Source organism: Rhinopithecus roxellana, chromosome 8, assembly GCF_007565055.1.
Source record: "Rhinopithecus roxellana isolate Shanxi Qingling chromosome 8, ASM756505v1, whole genome shotgun sequence".
NCBI classification, from domain to species: Eukaryota; Metazoa; Chordata; class Mammalia; order Primates; family Cercopithecidae; genus Rhinopithecus; species Rhinopithecus roxellana.
In genome coordinates, this window is record NC_044556.1 from 49,748,606 (window position 1) to 49,770,980 (window position 22,375).

General features: G+C 45.6%; 3 protein-coding genes across 6 annotated transcripts; 2 read left to right on the plus strand and 1 right to left on the minus strand.

Moving 5' to 3' along the window:
- Positions 1 to 6,411: 6,411 nt before the first annotated feature.
- Positions 6,412 to 8,188, plus strand: RBM8A (RNA binding motif protein 8A). 2 transcript variants are annotated; one of them, XM_010374437.2, is made up of 6 exons: positions 6,412 to 6,556; positions 6,840 to 6,899; positions 7,031 to 7,108; positions 7,303 to 7,439; positions 7,737 to 7,873; positions 7,983 to 8,188. In XM_010374437.2, exons 1-6 carry the CDS (start codon positions 6,490 to 6,492, stop codon positions 8,026 to 8,028), a joined length of 525 nt encoding a protein of 174 aa, XP_010372739.1. In that variant the 5' UTR covers positions 6,412 to 6,489; the 3' UTR covers positions 8,029 to 8,188. The 2 variants fall into 2 exon arrangements, with proteins under 2 accessions (XP_010372739.1, XP_010372740.1); XM_010374438.2 differs by having other exon boundaries at positions 7,034 to 7,108.
- Positions 8,189 to 8,616: 428 nt separating this feature from the next.
- LOC104671044 (gonadotropin-releasing hormone II receptor-like) lies at positions 8,617 to 14,589 on the minus strand. The gene is given in 3 exon segments (XM_010374440.2): positions 8,617 to 9,390; positions 9,838 to 10,048; positions 14,011 to 14,589. Coding segments are annotated over 3 exon segments (1,140 nt in total). The 5' UTR covers positions 14,521 to 14,589; the 3' UTR covers positions 8,617 to 8,971.
- A 263-nt stretch (positions 14,590 to 14,852) lies between these two features.
- PEX11B (peroxisomal biogenesis factor 11 beta) lies at positions 14,853 to 22,220 on the plus strand. 3 transcript variants are annotated; one of them, XM_030935314.1, is made up of 5 exons: positions 14,853 to 15,284; positions 16,090 to 16,205; positions 16,889 to 17,090; positions 21,025 to 21,465; positions 21,864 to 22,220. In XM_030935314.1, exons 1-4 carry the CDS (start codon positions 15,229 to 15,231, stop codon positions 21,428 to 21,430), a joined length of 780 nt encoding a protein of 259 aa, XP_030791174.1. In that variant the 5' UTR covers positions 14,853 to 15,228; the 3' UTR covers positions 21,431 to 21,465; positions 21,864 to 22,220. The 3 variants fall into 3 exon arrangements, with proteins under 3 accessions (XP_030791174.1, XP_010372743.1, XP_010372744.1); XM_010374441.2 differs by having other exon boundaries at positions 14,863 to 15,284; positions 21,025 to 22,218; XM_010374442.1 differs by lacking the exon at positions 14,853 to 15,284 and adding an exon at positions 15,461 to 15,955 and having other exon boundaries at positions 21,025 to 22,218.
- Positions 22,221 to 22,375: the final 155 nt, after the last annotated feature.

Below are 22,375 nucleotides of genomic sequence, written 5' to 3' on the forward strand. Positions count from 1 at the left end.
AAGAGAGAAATAACCGGTAGTACAGCAGCTAAAGTATTCTCCTTTCAGAGAATTTTTTTGGAGGTCTCTAATATATATTTCCCCCTTGTTTCTGTGATCTCTTTTATACTATATTATTGTCCCATATACTTTCTAAACGGAGCTTGGGACATTTAGTATTCCTGCAATTGGACTTTGCACTTGACAATTATACAGATTTAGCTTTTAGAAATAGATTAGGTTCCAAACAGAAAGTTCAAGTGTAACAACAACAATAAAAATAAATAGATTAGGAAATAGGCCATAATTTGCTCCTTTGGATTTGGGAGGGGCAAGATGAAAGGCAACTTTCTTGCTTTTGAAATCATGTTGGATAAGAGGTAAGGAATCCAGCTACAATTTTATTAGTGTTTGAAATGGGCCTCTTTGAATTCTCCAGGCCCAATCATTTTTTTTTTTCTTACTAATCAGAAGAGAGCTGGGGTAGAAGCCCCATCTTTGTATTCCATGAAACACGTTGGGTTGGAGTAAAGGCAAAAACAGCTAGACATACCAGGTGTGTCTGTTTGTATTGATATTTATAAGCTGGCACTCATCAACACTCCTGTTTCTCCTGTGCTCCCTTCTCTGGGAAGAAGTGTGGGTTAAGGGGTGTGAGTTGTGGGAAGAATTGTCCTGGTACCTCCTGGATTTATTATGTTTCTCAGATACCAACCAGTAAGATCCCAAATAACTTGAGAAAAATTGTTTCCTGATCTGTCCACTTCTGGTGTCAAAGATTTTACTCATCATCTTAGTACATTCTATGTATTTTATATGTATAATTTTATACAATTAAAAATAGATTTTTGTCTAGTGAGCCAGACTGACTCTTTCTTGAGACCTATATATTAGAGAAGCTCTAAAATGTCCCTGTTCTTTTACATGTATACTAAAAAAGAATTTTTAGGCCGGGCGCAGTGGCTCACGCCTGCAATCTCAGCACTTTGGGAGGCCGAGGTGGGTGGATCACAACGTCAGGAGCTCGAGACCAGCCTGGCCAACATGGTGAAACCCCCATCTCTACTAAAAAAATAAAAAATTAACTGGGCGTGGTGGTGGGCGCCTGTAATCCCAGCTACTTGGGAGGCTGAGGCAGGAGAATCACTTGAACCTGGGAGGCGGAGGTTGCAGTGAACCGAGATTGAGTGATTGCACTTCAGCCTTGGACATCAGGGCTAGACTCCGTCTCAGAAAAAAAAGAATTTTTATTAGCATTTTTGGGGTGGTAGAAATGATTGCACAAGGCAGCCTGCCTCCCTTTCTGCAGACATTTAACCTGGGCTTTGTCCTTGGCCCTTTCTCCTCAACTCTACCTACTCCCACTGACAATCTCACCCATTATGGTGGCTTGAACTCCACTATACACATGACTCTCAAATCTATTTCTTCCTCCCCAACCTGTTTTAAGCTTTTACATTTACTTTCCACATACTGGACATGACCACCTGAATATGACAAAACCACTTTGAAACATCCAAAATAAAATACATTTCTCTCTACTGATTCCTCTTTGACTCTCTAGATCTATTATTCAAATTATTATTATTATTATTATTATTATTATTATTATTATTGAGACAAAGTCTCGCTCTTGTCCCCCAGGCTGGAGTGCAATGGCATGACCTCAGCTCACTGCAACCTCTGCCTCCTGGGTTCAAGTGATTCTCCTGCCTCAGCCTTCCGAGTAGCTGGGATTACAGGCGCCCACCACTACGCCTGGCTAATTTTTGTATTTTTAGTAGAGACCAGGTTTCACCATGTTGGCCAGGCTGGTCTCGAGCTCCTGACCTCAGGTGATCCAATTGCCTCGGCCTCCCAAAGTGCTGGGATTACAGGTGTGAGCCACCATGCCCGGCCAATCTATTAGAATTATTATCTATGCTGTTACCTAAGCCACACACCTCAGATCTGCCCTCAACTCTTCTCTACCATAATCTAATCAGTCACTACTGTTGAGTCTACCTCCTAGTACGTTGTTTTTTTTGAGACGGAGTTTTGCTCTTGTCGCCCAGTACAATGGTGCAGTATCAGCTCACTGCATCCTCTGCCTCTCGAGTTCAAGAGATTCTCCTGCCTCAGCCTCCCAAGTAGCTGGGATTACAGGCACCCACTACCACACCTGGTGAATTTTTAAATTTTTAGTAGAGATGGGGTTTCACCATGTTGGCCAGGCTGGTCTTGAACACCTGACCTCAGGTGATCCGCCCACCTTGGCCTCCCAAAGTGCTGGGATTACAGGTGTGAGCCACTGTGCCTGGCCTACCTCCTAATATGTTTTGTCCATATTTACTGCCTTAGTTTAGGTTTGGTCCTTTCTCATCTCCAGACTGGATCACTACAAATAGCTTCCTAGCTGGTCTTCACCTCCATTCTTGACATCCTCCACACTACTGTCATATTTCTTTATAAAATACTTATGACTGTGATACTCCCTTGCTTAAGCCATCACTGAACTATCTTTACCTTTAGCAGCATTTCCCAGAGTTTAAAAAAAAATTTCTTTTGAGACAGGGTCTCATTCTAATGAGCAGGCCGGAATGCAGTAGTGTGATTTTGGCTCACTGCAACCCCGCCTCCCAGGCTCAAGGAATCCTCCCACCTCAACCTCCAGAGTAGCTAGGACTATAGGCACACACCACCACAACCAAGTAATTCTTTTTAAATTTTTTGTAGAGATGGGTCTTGCTATATTGCCCAGGCTGGTCTTGAACTCCTGAACTCAAACTATCCACCCGCCTCGGCCTCCCAAAGTGCTGGGATTACAGGCATGAGCTACCATGCCTGGCCTACCATTTCCCAGTTTTATATGTGTTCCTGAGATGATTTTAGATGATAGATGGGCAAACAGTTTTTAATAGTTGTGCTTTTATCTGAATTTGTAGTAGAAAAATATCGATTTTCCTTTCAGTATACATTTATGTTTAAAGTCAGTCTATTTAAGGAAAAATAATAAGCAAAAACTAGTATGGGGACTATTTGCAAATATTAAAAACCATTAATACTCAAATATTTTGAAGTAGGTAAATTTCTCGCTTATAGGATAAATTCCAGAATCCTTAGCATAGCAGACCCTAAACTGTATTTCCAGCTTTATTTTCCCGTCACATAGCATCGTGCAGACAGAATATCCTGCCATTCTAATATTCATTCATTCGATAAGTATCTATCAGATGTCTACCATGAGCCAGATATTGGGCTAAACTTTAGGGATTTTAGTTATAAATAACTCTCTGCCATAAGGATTACATTCTAATGGGAAAAACAGACAATAAACAAGTTAGAAAGTAAACAAGATAATTAAAGATTCTGACTGGCTTAAGCAACATGGCAAGACTCTCTACAAAAGATTTTAAAAAAATTAGCCGCATGTAGTGGCGTATGCCTGTAGTCCCAGATGCTTAGGAGGCTGAAGCAGGAGAATCACTTGGGCCTGGGAGGTTGGCTGCTGTGAGCCATAATTGCACCACTGCACTCAGCCTGGTTGACAGAGTAAGACCCTGTCTCAAAAAAAAAAAAAAAAAGAAAGAAAGAAAGAAGAGGGCCGGGCGCGGTGGCTCAAGCCTGTAATCCCAGCACTTTGGGAGGCCGAGATGGGCGGATCACGAGGTCAGGAGATCGAGACCATCCTGGCTAATAAGGTGAAACCCTGTCTCTACTTAAAAATACAAAAAACTAGCCGGGCGACGAGGCGGGCGCCTGTAGTCCCAGCTACTCGGGAGGCTGAGGCAGGAGAATGGCGTAAACCCGGGAGGCGGAGCTTGCAGTGAGCTGAGATCCGGCCACTGCACTCCAGCCTGGGTGGCAGAGCAAGACTCCGTCTCAAAAAAAAAAAAAAAAAAAGAAAGAAGATTCTGATTTAAGTTCTGTGAAGGAAATACACAGTGAAAGGAGGGTACAGAAGACCCCTTTGGGTGACAGTACTATTGAGACCTTAAGAATGAGGTCGAACTCGGCCGGGCGTAGTGACTCACACCTGTAATCCCAGCACTTTGGGAGGCCAAGGTGGGTGGATCACAAGGTAACGAGTTCAAGACCAGCCTGGCCAATATGGTGAAACCCCGTCTCTACTAAAAAAATTTTAAAAAGCTGGGCGTGGTGGCATGTGCCTGAAGTCCCAGCTACTTGGGAGGCTGAGGCAGGAGAATCACTTGAACCCAGGAAGTGGAGGTTGCAGTGGGCCGAGATCGCGCCACCACACTCCATCCTGGGTGACAGAGCGAGACTCCATCTCAAAGAAAAAAAAAAAAAAAAATGAGGTGGAACCCAATATGTGAAAAGCTAGAGGAAGAACACCAGGAACAGAAAGCTGCGGGGAGCAGTGGCTCATGCTTGTAATCCAAGCACTTTGGGAGGCTGAGAAGGGCGGATGACCGGAAGTCAGGAGTTAGAAACCAGGCTGGCCAACATGGCGAAACCCCGTATCCACTAAAAATACAAAAATTAGCTAGGTGTGGTGCCGCATGCCTGTAGTCCCAGCTACTCAGGAGGCTGAGGCAGGAGAAGACTTGAACCCAGGAGACGGAGGTTGCAGTGAGCCAAGATCGCATCACTGCACTCCAGCCTGAGCGACAGAGACTCCCGTCTTGAAAACAAAAACAAACAAAAAAACAAACAAGTTGCAAAAGCCCTGGGATGAGAAAGAGCACACCACCGATGGGCAAAAGTGCAAGGAGAGCTTCATGGGTGATGGAGAAAAATGGTGGTTGAACAGGTTGAAAACATAGGCAGAGCAGGCTGTGTGAGTTTAAAATTTTATTTTAAGTGCAGCAAAAAGCCAAGAAAAGAACCGGGTGCAGGGTTAGATGCCTGTAGTCCCAGCTGCTTGGGAGGCCAGAGGATCCCTTGTGCCCAGGAGTTTCAGGCCAGCCTGGGTAGTATAGCCAGACCCCTCTAACAAAAAGGGTTTTTAGGCCGGGCGCTGTGGCTCACGCCTGTAATCCCAACACTTTGGGAGGCAGAAGCTGGTGGATCACCTGAGGTCAAGAGTTCAAGAGCAGCCTGGCCAACATGGTGAAATCCCGTCTCTACTAAAAATACAAAAATTAGCCGGGTGTGGGGGCGCGCGCCTGTAGTCCCAGCTACTTAGGAGGCTGAGGCAGGAGAATCGCTTGAACCCCGGAGGCGGAGGTGGCAGTGAGCTGAGACCGCCACTGCACTCAGGCTGGGTGATAGAGCGAGACTCTGTCTCAAAACAACAAAAAGGGTTTTTAGTAGATATGTAACCAACTGATTTTTAAAATGATCACTTTACCTACGTGGAGAATAAATTAGTGTCTCCTAATCGCTTTGAAATTTTATTTTTCGTTTTACTCTTTTTCACTTTTTTTTGAGACAGATTCTCGCTCTTGTCCCCCAGACTGGAGTGCAATGGCAAGATCTCGGCTCGCTGCAACCTCCGTCTCCCGGGTTCAAGTGATTCTCCGGCCTCAGCCTCCCGAGTAGCTGGGATTACAGGCGCACTCCACCACGCCCAGCTAATCAACCTCCGTCTCGGGTTCAAGCGATTCTCCTGCCTCAGCCTCCCGAGTAGCTGGGATTACGGGCAGGGAGTTTTATCTTAAAAAAAAAAAAAATTGATATCTGTCTCACCAATCATATTGCAACCAGGTCTGTTAGTTTCCTGAAGAGAAATTAGGTGCTGCAGTACGTTCCAGAAGCAGCTCTTTATGCCCGTATTGCTGATCAAACTTTTTTTTTTTTTTTTTTTTTTTTTTTGAGACGGAGTCTCGCTCTGTCGCCCAGGCTGGAGTGCAGTGGCTGGATCTCAGCTCACTGCAAGCTCTGCCTCCTGGGTTTATGCCATTCTCTCGCCTCAGCCTCCCGAGTAGCTGGGACTACAGGCGCCCGCCATCTCGCCCGGCTAATTTTTTGTATTTTTTTAGTAGAGACGGGGTTTCACCGTGTTAGCCAGGATGGTCTCGATCTCCTGACCTCGTGATCCGCCCGTCTCGGCCTCCCAAAGTGCTGGGATTACAGGCTTGAGCCACCGCGCCCGGCCTGATCAAACTATTTTTTAAAAACGTTCCTATCATACATCACCTTGCCTCGGAACAGGGTACAGGCCTGGGATTTTTGATAGAAAAAGGTGTCTTCAGTGACCATTTCCCAGTTTGGGACGAAGAGACATAAAGAAGCCCTCTAATAAGGAAATTACCCCGGGCCTCACTGTTAATAGTACAGTATCTCTCAGCAGCTGCCGCGGTTAAGAGCAATCCACTGACCCCTGTAGTCTGCACCTCCCAACATGGCAGCATTTAGCTCGCGACCTGCTCAAGATGGCCACAGAAATACTTCCGGCATCTTTCCGAACTAGGCCCGCCCCAATTTGCGTATTTTTACCGTGCAGAGGGAGGGATTTAGAGTTAGCCTTTGATTGGTCAGCTTGACTGGCGACCTTTCCCCTCTGCGACAGTTTCCCGAGGTACCTAGTGTCTGAGCGGCACAGACGAGATCTCGATCGAAGGCGAGATGGCGGACGTGCTAGATCTTCACGAGGCTGGGGGCGAAGATTTCGCCATGGATGAGGATGGGGACGGTGAGGACAGTGGAGGCGGGCGGCGGTAGCGGGGAAGGTGTGAGAGAAGGCTATAATAGGAAAATTTACTCTCTTTTCTCCCGGGTCGTGAGGATGGGAATCGGGGAACCGGGTCTTGGGTGGATTAGAGATTCCGCCCCCTTTAGGAGAAGGGAGGGCGTGACCGGGAAGGCACTGAGACTGGAGGCGGTTTGGGTCGGCTTGCAGACAGTGTCTTGGGAAAGAAACGATTGTTACAAATGACTGTCATGGTTGCTTACTCTTTTATCTTCTGGGGCTCCAGAGAGCATTCACAAACTGAAAGAAAAAGCGAAGAAACGGAAGGGTCGCGGCTTTGGCTCTGGTGAGTGTGGGGAAAATGGGGTAGAGTGGGCTAGTAGGGCAGGAGCCCCGGGTTTTGAAGTCCCCACCCAACTCATAGGAACAATGGGAGAAAGGGGGAGTTTTCGGTGATCTCGTGTGTGTCCCTTACAGAAGAGGGGTCCCGAGCGCGGATGCGTGAGGATTATGACAGCGTGGAGCAGGATGGCGATGAACCCGGACCACAACGCTGTGAGTAATAATGGAACCTGTGAGGTATCCGTGTCTGTGGTAGTAGTTAGAAACCGGTAACATAGTTAAGCAGTAGGAATGGGTTCAGAGATAGCTTAAACAATCTGAGTCCGCACTCACTCTACTCCTGTGAGCCTGCTTGAAGCGTTTCTCTCATGTACTCATACAACTTCCCCCCCCCCGTCCCCCAACAGCTGTTGAAGGCTGGATTCTTTTTGTCACTGGAGTCCATGAGGAAGCCACTGAAGAAGACATACACGACAAATTCGCAGAATATGGGGAAATTAAAAACATTCACCTCAACCTCGACAGGCGAACAGGATATCTGAAGGTATCCTAAGTGACACTTTATTGCCTCCTTTCTTTCATAACCCTTAGACAGCATTGGTAGTTCTGTGTTTGCTGTGGTTGGCCAAGAGCAAAGTTGAAATACAATGACATTTAAAACATGGATATGTTTTGTCAGACACGCCAAAGAGACAGACATGTTGTATATATACAGATATATGATGTACATTCATTGCTTAAATTTTATAGATTTTCCTGAGTTTAGATTTGAGGAAAAAGATACTCAGTGATGCTTGGGGAAATAGGAGGGTTTTCATATCTGTCTTTTTACTTTCCCCAGGGGTATACTCTAGTTGAGTATGAAACATACAAGGAGGCCCAGGCTGCTATGGAGGGACTCAATGGCCAGGATTTGATGGGACAGCCCATCAGCGTTGACTGGTGTTTTGTTCGGGGTCCACCAAAAGGCAAGAGGAGGTAAAATGAAGAGGGCAAACACTGGGTGAAGGGAATACGAACAAAACAGAATGAGGATGTAGTATTATGTCCCTCTAATGGACTCTTCTCCCTGCTTCTTTTTCTCCAGAGGAGGCCGAAGACGCAGCAGAAGTCCAGACCGGAGACGTCGCTGACAGGTCCTCTGTTGTCCAGGTGTTCTCTTCAAGATTCCATTTGACCATGCAGTCTTGGACAAATAGGACTGGGGTGGAACTTTCTGGTTTATATTTAATCTCTTACCCTATATGCATAGTATTTGAGTTGCGAATAAATGTTCCATTTTTGTTTTCTACATTTAATATTACTTTCCTATCGTAAAAGTGAAAGTTCTAAAGCATAGTAAGGCTGTATGGATCATTGTGAAGATAATTCTAGGGACTGAACTCTATTTTTTTTTTTTTTTTTTTTTTGAGACGGAGTCTTGCTCTGTTGCCCAGGCTGGAGTGCAGTGGCCGGATCTCAGCTCACTGCAAGCTCCCCCTCCTGGGTTTACGCCATTCTCCTGCCTCAGCCTCCCGAGTAGCTGGGGCTACAGGCGCCCGCCACCTCACCCGGCTAGTTTTTTATATTTTTTAGTAGAGACGGGGTTTCACCGTGTTAGCCAGGATGGTCTCGATCTCCTGACCTCATGATCCGCCCGTCTCCGCCTCCCAAAGTGCTGGGATTACAGGCTTGAGCCACCGCGCCCAGCCTATTTCTTTTTTTTTTGAGATAGAGTCTTGCTGTGTTCCCCATGCTGGAGTGCAGCTGCGTGATCATAGCTCACTGCAGCTTCAAACTCCTGGGCTCAAGCCATCCTTCTGCCTCACCCTCCCTAGTAGTTGGGATTACAGGCACATGCCACCATGCCTGGCTAAATTTTTAATATTTTTGTAGAGATGGGGTCTTGCTGTGTTGCCTGGGTTGGTTATGTGAATTTCTATACTAGATACAGTCTCAAGTTTCAGGTAGGGTTTAAAGTAGACACTGGTCAGTATTTCTTTTTTGGGGGAACTAGGAGAGCAGGAGTAGAAGTGAGATGTTAAGATCTTATGGTATTAAAGACTTATTATATTGTTCCTATACACTCTGTTAGGATCAGATAGATGTTATAGAAATGTCTTCTGTTTCTCCTGCGCTTGTTGATGTCACAGTTTTTTGTACTTCCTGCTGTCTAAGGGCATGAATCTCCTGTTGGAGCATTCTCCCAGACCCTTCTTTAGAAGAGTCTATACTAAGTTCTTGGTGCCCTCTTCAGCAGCCAAGTGTGAAGGCCCCATAGAGGAGAGGATCCAAAGGAGCATTGAGGAGGCCAAAAAGGAAAAGGATGTGGCTCAGGCTGGAAGGGACTTCAGTTAGCATGGTGGGGGAGAACCAGTACCACAGACCCAGTAAGTAATAAGGTGTCCAGCAGAGGATGAAGGTCAGCAAGATAAGCAGGGCCAGTCTCAGGGCCCAGAGACGAACACGGGGACGATTGTCAAAGGAGCGGCGGAGGACAAATTCACCAGCAGGGGCTAGGAATTTAGAAAATATACTGTAATTCAGACTCTAAGCTTCTGAACTGAGTATAGGATGAATTGATGGAGGGGCATAGCTAGTGACACAGAGCTCGCCTCCTACAAGGAGGAGAATGCTGCAAACCCTTTTCCCCTTCCCAACCTGGGACTATATGATCTCTTACCCCCATGGATTATGATAGAAATGTGAAGCCACCCAGTCTACTTTAAGACTTGATGGTGTTCAAGAATAAATAATACTGATTGCCTCCCTAGTCCTTGTCCAGCTAACTCAGCTATTTATAATTGAAAGGATTCAATTAAATTAGCATCAGGTGCTAGACATATGGTTAGGATCTCAACACAGTTTAGTGACTGGTAGATAGCTATTAGGTAGGTAGATAAATGATGCTAGAGGCAACAGGTCTAGGGTTAAGGATTAAGGCCTGGGAATTGGAGTCTCACCATGACTCCCCTTCCTTGTCTGGGGGCTGGACACACTGAGGACAATGCGGCTATAGCAGATGGCCATGGCAGTCAGTGGCAGCAGAAAGAGGCAGCAGAAGATGAAGAGGTTATAGGTGGTCTCTTGCCATCGAGCCCTGAAGCTGCCTTTGGTGACACACTGAGTGAAAGGGACTGGGCCAGCTCGGTGGACGGTATGGAACAGGAACAGCTGGAGTGGAGTTCAGGACTATTAGAACTGGTTCCCCTCACCACCCAACCTACCCACCTGTGTCATACTGTCTCCTCCCAATTCATCCTTAATTCCAAGTGAACCAGCACAGTGCTGAAAAACAGTTCATCCATGGTGCCATGTTAAAGAGGTTGGAAATATATCTTGAAATCCTGTCTTCCTTTTAGGCTTGAATATGATGCTGAGCAGTGAATTTGTTAAATCTCGGAACTTAAAACAATCCCGCCTTCTCAAGTACTGTTCTAACACTGCGCTTTATAAGGGATGATATTTCTACCACCTCACTCATATTTTTAGCTGAAATGATTTTCCTGGTATGTCTGTTATTTTGTGGAAAAAGAAAAACTGTGTAAAATGGGTGCTGCCAAAATTCCAGGCCATTTTGCAGTGACTCTGAAGTGACCTTTAGTAGTAATAGTCTTATGTGCAGTAACTATAATGGTAAAGAACGTTAAATAATAAAATTTAACATTTTCCAAATGCTATTGGGCTGCCCCTCCCCCTTTTTGTTAAATTGCTGGGTTTTCCAATTGAATCAGTAAAAACTATTTCCATTTAGAGCTACAAGGTTAAAGTGCCTGGGTTCCAGTAATGCAGATTGAGTCACTATTAATTTGATAAAAGGTAAGCTCAGTAGGTATCAGATTCCTAGATACAAGGCATTTGGGACAGTGATTTTAGCAGACATGAGGGACATTTAGGAAAGATGAATAGTTTCAGCCTAAGACAGAGTTTTGTGAACTGTTTGGAGTTATGATCAGGCTACTCTGAGCTACTCGGAAAATGTTCTTTCCTCTTCCCATCTCTTGCATTCATATATTTATAATTTGTTTTTGTTTTTGTGCTATGCCTAAGAAGTACATGAGAATTGTGAGGAGTATAAAAATAGTCAAAGCTGGCTGGGCACAGTGGCTTATGCCTGTAATCCCAGCACTTTGGGAGGCTGAGGCGGGCGGATCACGAGGTCAGGAGATCGAGACCATCCTGGCTAATATGGTGAAACCCTGTCTGTACTAAAGATAAAAAAAATTAGTGGTGGCAGGCGCCTGTCGTCCTAGCTACTCGGGAACTCCAGGAGGCTGAGGCAGGAGAATGGCGTGAACCCGGGAGGCGGAGCTTGCAGTGAGCTGAGATTGTGCCATTGCACTCCAGCCTGGGTGACAGAGTGAGACTCTGTCTCCAAAAAAAAAAAAAATAGTCAAAGCTCTTGGATTCATAGTTTGGTCCAAGCCTTGCTTTGATCTTTCCTCTCTCCTATTTTATTACCATTTACCATGTACTGTAGAAACATCCCTTTCAACTGCTGATAACTTGGGAACAAGCCTACAAAAATAAGTAATTTCTTTTTTTTTTTGAGACGGAGTCTCGCTCTGTCACCCAGGCTGGAGTGCTATGGCCGGATCTCAGCTCACTGCAAGCTCCGCCTCCCGGGTTCATGCCATTCTCCTGTCTCAGCCTCCCGGGTAGCTGGGACTACAGGCGCCGCCACGTCGCCCGGCTAGTTTTTTGTATTTTTTAGTAGAGACGGGGTTTCACCGTATTAGCCAGGATGGTCTCGATCTCCTGACCTCGTGATCCACCCGTCTCGGCCTCCCAAAGTGCTGGGATTACAGGCTTGAGCCACCGCGCCCGGCCAAAATAAGTAATTTCTAACTACCCCAGTCGTACCCCTAAGGACTCCTAAGCCCTTACCACACTAACGTGACATTATTAAATTTTTTATTTTATTAACACTAATATTTTAACTACAACTACAGCATATGGGCAAGGCAGAATTTACCCAGAAGGATACTAATTTGGAACCAAAAAATTTCACCTTTTGCACATGTATCATACATGTCACAATCAGTTTGCCATTGAAACAAATAGAGATTGCAAATATTGTCAGATTGTCAGGCCATAAGAAAGGATGAAATTCATTTCCCATTGCATCATCTTGTGGTCCATGGATTTCAAGTGCCTTAGCCAAAATCATATAGCTAGTTAGCAGTAGAGCCGAGACTCAGAAAAAAACAAAACAGGCAAACTGAAACAAAAAGTCTTCTAATTCCCAGTCTACATGTAAAATTTGCTTTATGTAAGCAAACCTAATTGTAAATGGCACTGTAGCAACAGGCTTATTTTAACACTTGGATTGGTAAAGGTCTTGTTTGCAACATATTAGAAGTATTAGTTTTCTCTTTTTATCTCCCCGGACAGAGTCTGGCTCTGTCACCCACGCCAGAGTGCAGTGGTGCAGTCTTGGCTTACTGCAGCCTCCACCTCCCAGGTTCAAGAAATTCTCATGCCTCAGCCTGCTGAATAGTTGAGATTACAGGTGCTCACCACTACACCGGGCTAATTTTTGTATTTTTAGTAGAGATGGGGTTTCATCATGTTGGCCAGGTTGGTCTTGAACTCCTGACCTCAAGTGATCCACCCGCCTTGGCCTTCCAAAATGCTGCGATTACAGGCTTGAGCCACCAGGCCTTTCTTTGTTCTTAGGAGTATAGTCAGACTAACTTCTAGTAGTTATATTTCTAATAATTGAGGATGTAAGTAAGGATCAAATCTTAAATCAGTATAATATATTATCATTCCAGAAACAAATCCTAGACCCTTCTTGGCCTCCTTCTAGACATAATTCTAATCCTATAGTCTCAGAGATGCTGCTCTATCCTGCCCCCCAACCCCATGATAGTGATAGTGGTTTTTGCCTTGAAGGAATTGCTTTGTATTTAGCTTTTTTCCCACCTAGATTTCTAGTTCCTTTTCAGTATTAGATTTGCTTTGAGATTTGATTAACCTAGTATTCAGGTTCAGATGCTCGCCTCTTTCCAATTTTAACACTCATTCGACAATAAAGTCAGTAAAAAACACAAATTTGGTTATGTCACTCTCTTTAGTGTCTCCACTGCACTCAGGATAAAGTACAATTTTATTATTTGTGATCTGGCTCGCTCTTCCCCTCTCAGCTCATTACTCACCATTAACTAGTCCTCAGCTTTTAGCAGCATTGAGATCCTCTATCCTCCATCTTCCCTAGCATTTCTCCTATTTTAATTGGTCTAACACCTATCTCTGAAGAATCAAACATTAACATCTGGAAAGCTGTTCCTGACTGCACGGCTGTGTCAGACACCCCTCTCTGCTCCCCACCCCCATTGTCTTCTTTAGCTCCTTTAGCATAACACTTTTGAATACACTATATTGTAATTGCCTAATTTCTTTGTTTCCTGCACTAGTCAATACATTTCCTGAAGGCAGAATTTTGCTACCCTATCCTTAGCAAAATTTGAGTGGCCCTGGAGATGCATATTACTTTTTGAATGGATAAATGAGTACCACAAAGTTTTACCCAAACCACTGACTTCACTCTCTTCATAGACCCCCATGTATGTTTTTCTGTTTTTCTTCCCTGCCCCAATCTGAAGGAGGTGAGATTGGAAGGATGCAGAGATGCAGAAGCCAAGTGTAGTAAAACAGAGCTAATGGAAGAGGCACAAATAGAGGATACTGCTTATAAAAGGCAGGCTCTTAACAGATGTAAATTAACATGCAAATAATCTTACAGAAGAGAGCAGAGGTAGCCAGGCACGGTGCCTCACGCCTGTAATCTCAGCACTTTAGGAGGCTGAGGCGGGCGGATCACGAGGTCGAAAGATGGAGACCACTTGGCCAACATGGTGAAACCTCGCCTCTACTAAAAATACAAAAATTAGCCGGGCGTGGTAGCGGGCGCCTGTAGCTTCTCGGGAGGCTGAGGCAGGAGACTTGCTTGAATCCAGGAGGCGGAGGTTGCAGTGAGCCGGCACAAAAAAAATAAAAAGCAGAGGCTTACTTCCTGAGAATTAATGGCCCCCAAGCGCACCCTTTAATTAATGGCCCCCAAGCGCACCCTTTAACTCATGCTACGGACCCAAATCCCTGTCCTGCCCGGTCCTGAGTCCTAGGTCACTCACCTGGGGCAAGGCAAGCAGGAAACTAAGTCACCAGGCTGCCCCCAGAAGTTTCCTTACACCTGAACGGGATCCAAGCGGGTTGAGTACTGCTGCCTGGCGGTCCAGTCCAATGACCACAGGCAGGAAAGCTGCAGAATACATGGCCATTAGTTTCAGAAACATGAGTGTCCGACATGCGATGTCCCCGGCCAGCCATTGAACGGTGATATTCCAGGTGGCATCTAGGGGCATAACCACAAAAGTGACTAGTAAGTCGGCAGCTGCTAAATGGGCAAAGAGTCTCCTGACCGGAGAGGGGCGGAGCTGGCTGGGTTGCGGCCGTGTCACTGACCACAGGACGGCGAGGTTCCCTCCAGCCGAAGAAACAAACAGCACAATGGTCACTCCCACTCGGACCTTGGCTGCTGCCGAGAAGGTGGGCAGCTCTGAGCCCTCCACCACCACTCCTGATCCAGCCCAGACCTCCTCCCCCGCTGCTGACCCCCAAGGGGTGCCGTTGCCTGCAGACATGGTGGCCTGGAGAGAAACTGAGGAGGATGCAGTGTGGGTATGAAGCGGTTAGCTCTGGCCACTGATTCTTCTCCCACCTTTTCAGGATCTGGAGCTGATTATTGCGAACTTCGTTCACTAAAGCCTCTGCTTCTGGAGACTCTCCATCTGTTCTGGAGGAGGTCACTTGTCCAACTGTCAAGGTTCTGCAGGGAACGAAGATCTGGTACCAGTCACGCTCCTTTTTCCTTGGAAAGACCAGCCTGGGCTTCGGGTTTCTACTGCCCTAGACCTCTTTAGCCCCTACAGCCCTGGATTCAGTCAGAGCCTGCGTGCATGTGTATTTGGGAAGTTCTGCCGGGCGCACACCTATCCTGGCCTCCAAGGCGTGGAGTTCACTGCGGCGCTTTCTCGCCCCGCCCCGACCCCTGCAGGCCCCGCCCTTGGTCCTGAATATTTAAAGAAGAATGTGCCGCTGGAGGCGTGCTAGGGAGTGGAGATCGTCTGATAAGGAGACCCTCTGACAGAGACACGCACAATAATACGCAGATGTAGGCTCAAAAGACACGCGTTTCGCGTCCTGAAATTCCGCTTCGAGGGCAAGCTCCACTCGCTTTCTTTTCTGATATTGTTTGTCCCTCGCGAGGCACCGTTGGGTCGCGCAGGAGGCGTGACTAGGGGCGGGAAGTGGGGCGGGAGCGGGGCCGCGGAGCCTGGGCTACCGCTGTCATGGACGCCTGGGTCCGCTTCAGTGCTCAGAGCCAAGCCCGGGAGCGGCTGTGTAGGTGCGGCCCGAATAGGAATGGGGGTGGGGCGGGGGAGGGATGGGCAGAGGAAGACTCTAGTGAGGCGAAATCAGTTCAGGCTACAGGGGGGTCAAGAAGGGTCAACTCTGGCTACGGGGGCCCGAACGGACCGTGAGGCGCAGATTTGAGCCGCTGTTGAGATGATTCCTTTCCGCTCGCGGAAGAGATGGGGAAACTGAGGCATGAGTGGGTCAGCGGGGAGGCCACTCAGGGTTGCTGTGTCCACATAAGACCGACAGTGTTCTCACTGAGCGTTGATAGAATGAGGAGCATTCACCTCACGGTGGATAGCCCTGGACTCTGCCCCCAGAGATGAGGAGGCACTCCCAGTTTCCATGTCCCCACACCGTGCTGCCATTCGGGAACTCTGCGTCCGTCCTGGCGTTTGGTCTCCATTCAGCCAGAGGGCCTTGAAATCTCTTAGTTCACCTGTTCTGAGGAATAAAATGCCCTCCAACTGTCTGCCTCCCCTCATCGATCACATACATACTCACGCTGATGTGCTTGTGATGGACCCTGCGGCCTGCACTGGCCCCTTCCGGCCTCATCATTGTCAAATCTCTTACTTGCTCAGCATTCAATAGTGTTCCCCACCCCTGTCTAGACTCTTTTCTCCTTATGCCTTTCCCTTCCTCTGACCTGGAGAAGTGGTGAGATATGGGCATGGAGGAGGAAGGGGAGTGGTCTCAAACTGGGAAAGGGGGAAGTCTGTGCCTTTTGGAGGGTAATTTTGAGCGGAAGGTAAGGGAGGTCTCCACCTTACCTTGCCTGCCCTCTCCTCTAGGGCCGCCCAGTATGCTTGCTCTCTTCTTGGCCATGCGCTGCAAAGGCATGGAGCCAGTCCTGAGTTACAGAAACAGATTCGACAGCTGGAGGGCCACCTGAGCCTTGGAAGAAAGCGTAAGTAACTCTGTCTTTCCTTTTATCCCCCAACCCTTCCTCCATCCCCAGCTCTCCTTCCTTGGTCCCTCCTTCCTGTACCCTCTCTGCCTGTTCTTCTTTCTCATTTGGCTCTGCACTTAGCCTCTGCATGTGTCAAGTTGAGATAAGAGAGCAGGGGTACGGAAGTAATTAGGAGGGTTGGAGAGAATGGGGCAAGTTTGAGAAAACTAAACTGGCACAAAAATTAAATTTGAAATTGAAAAATGAAGTGTTTCTTCTCTTTATCTTTTATTTTTTTGAGACAGAGTCTCTCGTCCAGGTTGGAGTGCAGTGGCCCAATCTCGGCTCACTGCAACCTCTGCCTCCCAGGTTCAGGCAATTCTCCTGTCTCAGCCTCCTGAGCACCTGGGACTACAGGTGCCCACCACCATGCCGGGCTAATTTTTGTATTTTTAGTGGAGATGGGGTTTCACCGTATTGGCCAGGCTGGTCTCAAACTCCTGACCTCAGGTGATCCAACCACCTCGGCCTCCCAAAGTGCTGGAATTACAGGCTTGAACCACCGCGTCCAGCCTGTTTCTGCTCTTCAAAAACATTGTTATTATTGCTCAACTTTTGCCTTCTTGCTTTCTCTGTTTCTGTTTCTTGCTATCTGCCTCTCTACTTACAAATCCTTGCTTTCCCTTTCTAATCTTCACAAGTTCTACGCCTGGGTAACTCAGCAGATGCCCTTGAGTCAGCCAAAAGAGCTGTTCACCTATCAGATGTTGTCCTGAGATTCTGCATCACTGTTAGTCACCTCAATCGAGCCTTGTACTTTGCCTGTGACAATGTCCTGTGGGCTGGAAAGTCTGGACTGGCTCCCCGTGTGGATCAGGAGAAGTGGGCCCAGCGTTCATTCAGGTTTGATATCCTTTTCTCCTTCAAGATTTTTTTTTTTTTTTGTAGCCTCTATATTGCATAGCTTGTCTTATGTGAGGGAAAGATCTCTTAGCATCTTTCCAGAGTATTATAAGTCTTGATCAGTCACTTGGCTTCCAGTCTTCAGTTAGATCTTAAACTATTGGAGAATATCAAATGGGGGGAGATGGAAGACAGATGATCTTCCATAATGAATGACTAATATTGTGCAAGGTAAGATATTATATCACTTTAATTGTGCTTCTATACCACAAGTTATTCCCCCTCACTACCTGCTTACTCATTCATTCCAAAAATATTTATTAGATGCTTACTGTGGGGCAGGGGATAAAGCAAAGAGCTAAACAGATAATCTGCCTATGTGCCTGTTCCCATGAAGCTTCCAGTTTAGTGGGGGAGTTAGATACTACAATGAATAACTTCTCATATATATTTGTGGGAAAGTATGCAGTATTATGAAAGAATATCACAAGGGGAGCTAATTTAGATTGAAAAATCGGGAAAAAACTCTTTGAGAAAGCAATATTTTAGTTCAGACCTGATGTCTGAGTAGGAGGAGTTAGACAAAGCCAACAGTAGCAGAAAAGACATTTCCAAACAGAGAAAATAGCACATTCTAAGTAAGGCTTTGAACTAAGACTTCAGGGAATTAGAGAAATAGAAAGCCAGTGTGATTGACAGTATTGAGTCCATCAGTTCAAATTTGAGAGGTAGACAGGTACCAGACCTTTCATATAGGGCCTTTTAGTTAATGCTTGTTTTATTTATCCTACAATGGAACATTATTGAAGGATTCTGAGCAGGGAAATTACTTGATTCAAATTGTGTTTAAAGGACATCTCTTTCTGAGATGTTGAAAATGGATTGCAGGCCAGGCGCGATGGCTCACACCTGTAATCCCAGCACTTTGGGAAGCCGAGGTTGGGGGATCACGAGGTCAGGAGTTCAAGACCAACCTGGCCAACATGGCAAAACCCCGTCTGTACTAAAATTACAAAAATTAACCAGGTGTGGCGGCGGGCACCTGTAATCCCAGCTACTCGGGAGGCTGAGGCAGGAGACTTGCTTGAACCTGGGAGGCAGAGGTTGCAGTGAGCTGCGATTGTGCTATTGCACTCCAGCCTAGGTGACAAAAGCAAGACTCCATCTCAAAAAAAAAAAAAAAAAAAGAAAGAAAAGAAAAGAAAATGGATTGCAGTGGGGCAAGAGAGGAGGAGATGCCCTAATATGAGCAAGAGATGACGTTGGCTTGGACAAAGGAGGTAGCTGACAATGAAGGTAGGGAGAAATACGATGTGGGAGTAAAATTCCCTAACATATTATCTGTATTTGTTTTTTGTTTTCCTATGATTGTACTTTTTCGTTATATTAACCTTGCTTTTCCCTTCATCTTTCTCAGTGATTTACAACTATAACATGGCTTATGATGTATGAGGGGTGGGAGCAGAGGCATGGCTGGAGCAGTATGGAAAAGCAACTCCCTAAAGGAGTCTGTATGTTATATTTATTCATTTCATCCAACAGATACTTACTGAGCTCTTACCATATGGTAGGCATCAGTCTACATACAGGGGTACAGTGGTTAAAGACAAACAAGGCCTCTGCTCCTCTGGAACTTACCTTGTAATGGGATGAGATAAATATAAATAAACAATAAATTAAAATATCAGATACTGGTAAGTGTTATGCAGGAAATTAAAACAGGGTTATGGAGTAGAGAGTAACTGATTCAGTGCTTTAGATTTAGGGATAAGGGAAGGCCTCTCCGAAGAGGTGATATTTAAGCTCATACCTGAAGAGCAAGAAAGAACTAGCTATGTGAGGATTTTGGAGGGAGAATATTCCAGGTAGAGGGAATAGGTAGTGCAAAGGTCCTAAGGCAAGAACAAGCATGATGAAATTAAAATGTAGAAAGAAACCAACATGGTTGGCGCATAATGATTGAAGGAAAGAATGATACAAGGTAAAGTTAGAGGGGTAGGGACCAGATGTTGAGTCCTGTAAGCCTCTCTAAGGTATTTACATTTTATTATGAATGTGATAGGAAGAAAACCATGACAAGCTGTGTTTTTTTGTTTGTTTGTTTATTTGTTTTTCTTTTTTTTTTGAGATGGAGTCTTGCTCTGTTGCCCAGGCTGGAGTGCAATGGTGCAATCTCAGCTTACTGCAACCTCCACCTCCCAGGTTCAAGCAATTCTCCTACCTCAGCCTCCTGAGTAGCTGGGATTATAGGCACGTGCCACCACGCCTGGCTAATGTTTGTATTTTTGGTAGAGACAGGGTTTCACCACATTGGTCAGGCTGGTCTCAAACTCCTGACCTCATGGTCCGCCTGCCTTGGCCTCCCAAAGTGCTGAAATTATAGGCGTGAGCCACCGTGCCTGGTCAACCATGGAGAGTTTTAAGAAGGGAAGTAGTGATGTGATTTATGTTTATGCTAGCTACTATATGAAAATAGATTGTTGGGGGTGGGGCAAGAATGGCCACAGTGAGACCAGTTAAAACACTAAAGCAGAAGTCCAGACAAGAGATGTTAGTGGCTTAGAGTATGGCGGTGGGGTGTGATAGAGAGATGTGGTTGGATTCAGGATATACTTTGAAGGTAGATCAAGTTATTGAGTACAGACCACCATTGTCAGATTGGATTGCAAATAAAAAGCATGGATTTTTTTACTGAAGAAATTTATAATTTAACACATTTGGCAATTAAACCTCTGGGCCACTTTTTTTTTTTTTTTTTAAAGAAATAGGGATTGGATTTAGATCACCTTTAATATGTTTGAGTCTCTGAAACAACTGAAATTTGTTCTTTCAAAACAAGTTTGCCTTGTTATAGGTCAAGTAGAGAGAGAGTGTGTGTGTGAGTGTGTGTGTGTGTGTTGCCAAGTGGAAAATGAAGTTTGAGATTGACCTTGGAAGATTTCATGATGCTCATGAAGTTTAAAACAGGATCTTAAGGCGCACATAAACATGTATTAGTTATAGAATGGTGGGAGGACTGTGTTTCTTCATTTTTATTGGGACATAATTGACAAATATAAATTATATATATTTAAGGAGTTATAGCTCGATGTTTGTACATGTATGTTGTGACGTGATCACCACAGTCAAGCTAATTAACATATCCATCATCTCGCATAATTACCTTTTTTCTTTTATGGTAAGAACACTTAAGATCTACCCTCCTGGCAAATTTCAAGTATACAATACAGTATTGTTAACTGTAGTCACAATGTTGTACATTAGATCTCCAGAACTTATTGATCTTGCATAACTGAAATTGTACACTTTGACCAATATCTTCCTATTTCCCCCACTCCCCAACCCCTGGCAACCCCCATTCTATTCTGTGCCTCTGAGTTAGCCCTTTTTTTTTTGATACAGAATCTTTCTTTGTTGCTCAGGCCAGAGTGCAGTGGTGAGATCTCGGCTCACTGTAACCTCTGCTTCTTGGGTTCAAGCAATTCTCATGCCTCAGCCTCCCGAGTAACTGGGATTACAGGCGCTGGCTACCACACCTGGCCACCACACCTGGCCAATTTTTGTATTTTTATTAGGGACGGGGTTTTGCCATGTTGACCAGGCTGGTCTCAAACTCCTGACCTCAGGTAATCCACCTGCATCGGCCTCCCAAAGTGCTGGGATTACAGGCATGAGCCACCACGCCCCGCCTTATTTTAGCTTCCACCTATAAGTGAGATTATGCAGTATTTGTCTTTCTGTGTCTGGCTTGTTTTGCTTAGCATAGTGTCCTCAAGGGAGGACATTTCTGATAGGGGTAATAGCATTCACTTTACTTCTGATGATCTAATGTGTAATCTCTTTGTGCTACAGGAAAAGACAATGTTAAAATGTGATGTTGGATATGTTAAGTAGGTATCCATGCCCTTACTGACCCTTTTGCTCTGTGTATCAGGTACTATTTGTTTTCCCTCATCATGAATTTGAGCCGTGATGCTTATGAGATTCGCCTACTGATGGAGCAAGAGTCTTCAGCTTGTAGCCGGCGACTGAAAGGTTCTGGAGGAGGAGTCCCCGGAGGAAGTGAAACTGGGGGACTTGGGGGACCAGGGACTCCAGGAGGAGGTCTGCCCCAGCTGGCTCTGAAACTTCGGCTGCAAGTCCTGCTCCTGGCTCGAGTCCTTAGAGGTCATCCCCCACTTCTGCTAGATGTGGTCAGAAATGCCTGTGATCTCTTCATTCCACTGGACAAACTAGGCCTCTGGCGCTGTGGCCCTGGGATTGTGGGGCTTTGTGGCCTCGTGTCCTCCATCCTGTCTATTCTCACCCTAATCTATCCCTGGCTACGACTCAAGCCCTGACCTTCTGGTGCAGGATAAGGAGGGGACCTGAATTGGTGAGATGGAATCTTAGATCGTCCCCCATGTACCAGCCTCATTCGAATTCTACTCTTTGGTTGAAGTTAGAAATTCAGAGATTTAGGGGTGGAGGAAGAGCTTTGGGGAAGATGAGGTAAGGAAAGGTGACTCGTGAAGTTAATAGGATGTGTCTAATTTCTAGATGTGCCTGAGCTTCTGTTCTTTTCCTCTGTCTTTGTCTGTGTCTCTCTTGAATGTATTTACTTTGTGTCTGTTATGTCTATTTAAGGTTCTGTGTCCATGCATCTCTCTCTCTCTTTCTTTTTTTAACCTTCTCATTCTTCTATCCAGGGATTTAATCAGCAGAATTACCTTTTGGTAGGGGAGGTATAAGGTTTGGTCTGTAAGGTTCTAACTGCCTTCTTTTTTCTCACAGAGGTGGCTTATGGCAGATTTTTCCTCCTTCAAACTCCAAACATAATTTTAATACTATGTGCCAGTGGACTCTTCCCTCATATCTCTGCACCACAAGTGGTTGGATGTTTCCTCTTCCTCCCTCATGTCTACCTCACCAGCCTCGCTCATGATTTGGCCCTTATCCTTCCTTGTACACATACCTTCAGATTTCTGCTTACACTTTGATTTCAGAGCTTTATTCCCTAGTCTGTTCCCTAGTGTAGCATCTTGCTGTAAATCTTGTACAATGATTCTGTGTAAATAGCTGTGGCCTATGCCAATAATGAAGAGCAAGCCTTTCAGGTAAGCAAATTAAAGTTCAGTTTGCTCATCAACATTTAGTCTGGTCCCTCATTTTTTGGTCATTTGAAGCCCCTATTCCTGTCACTATGGTTTGGGTTTTTCTTGGGATTAGCCACTAATGTCACCCACATTATTTTTATTGAGCACCTACAGTATGTAAAGCAAAATACTTAGTGGACATCCAGAAAT

Bases quoted from the DNA above. Each gene is read 5' to 3' on its own strand.
- PEX11B (XM_030935314.1), top strand. From the start codon at position 15,229: ATGGACGCCTGGGTCCGCTTCAGTGCTCAGAGCCAAGCCCGGGAGCGG. The intron at 15,285-16,089 runs GTGCGGCCCGAA...CCTCTCCTCTAG, and splicing joins GCCCGGGAGCGGCTGTGTAG to GGCCGCCCAGTATGCTTGCT. The intron at 16,206-16,888 runs GTAAGTAACTCT...AATCTTCACAAG, and splicing joins CCTGAGCCTTGGAAGAAAGC to TTCTACGCCTGGGTAACTCA.
- RBM8A (XM_010374437.2), top strand. From the start codon at position 6,490: ATGGCGGACGTGCTAGATCTTCACGAGGCTGGGGGCGAAGATTTCGCC. The intron at 6,557-6,839 runs GTGAGGACAGTG...CTGGGGCTCCAG, and splicing joins CATGGATGAGGATGGGGACG to AGAGCATTCACAAACTGAAA. The intron at 6,900-7,030 runs GTGAGTGTGGGG...TGTCCCTTACAG, and splicing joins GGGTCGCGGCTTTGGCTCTG to AAGAGGGGTCCCGAGCGCGG.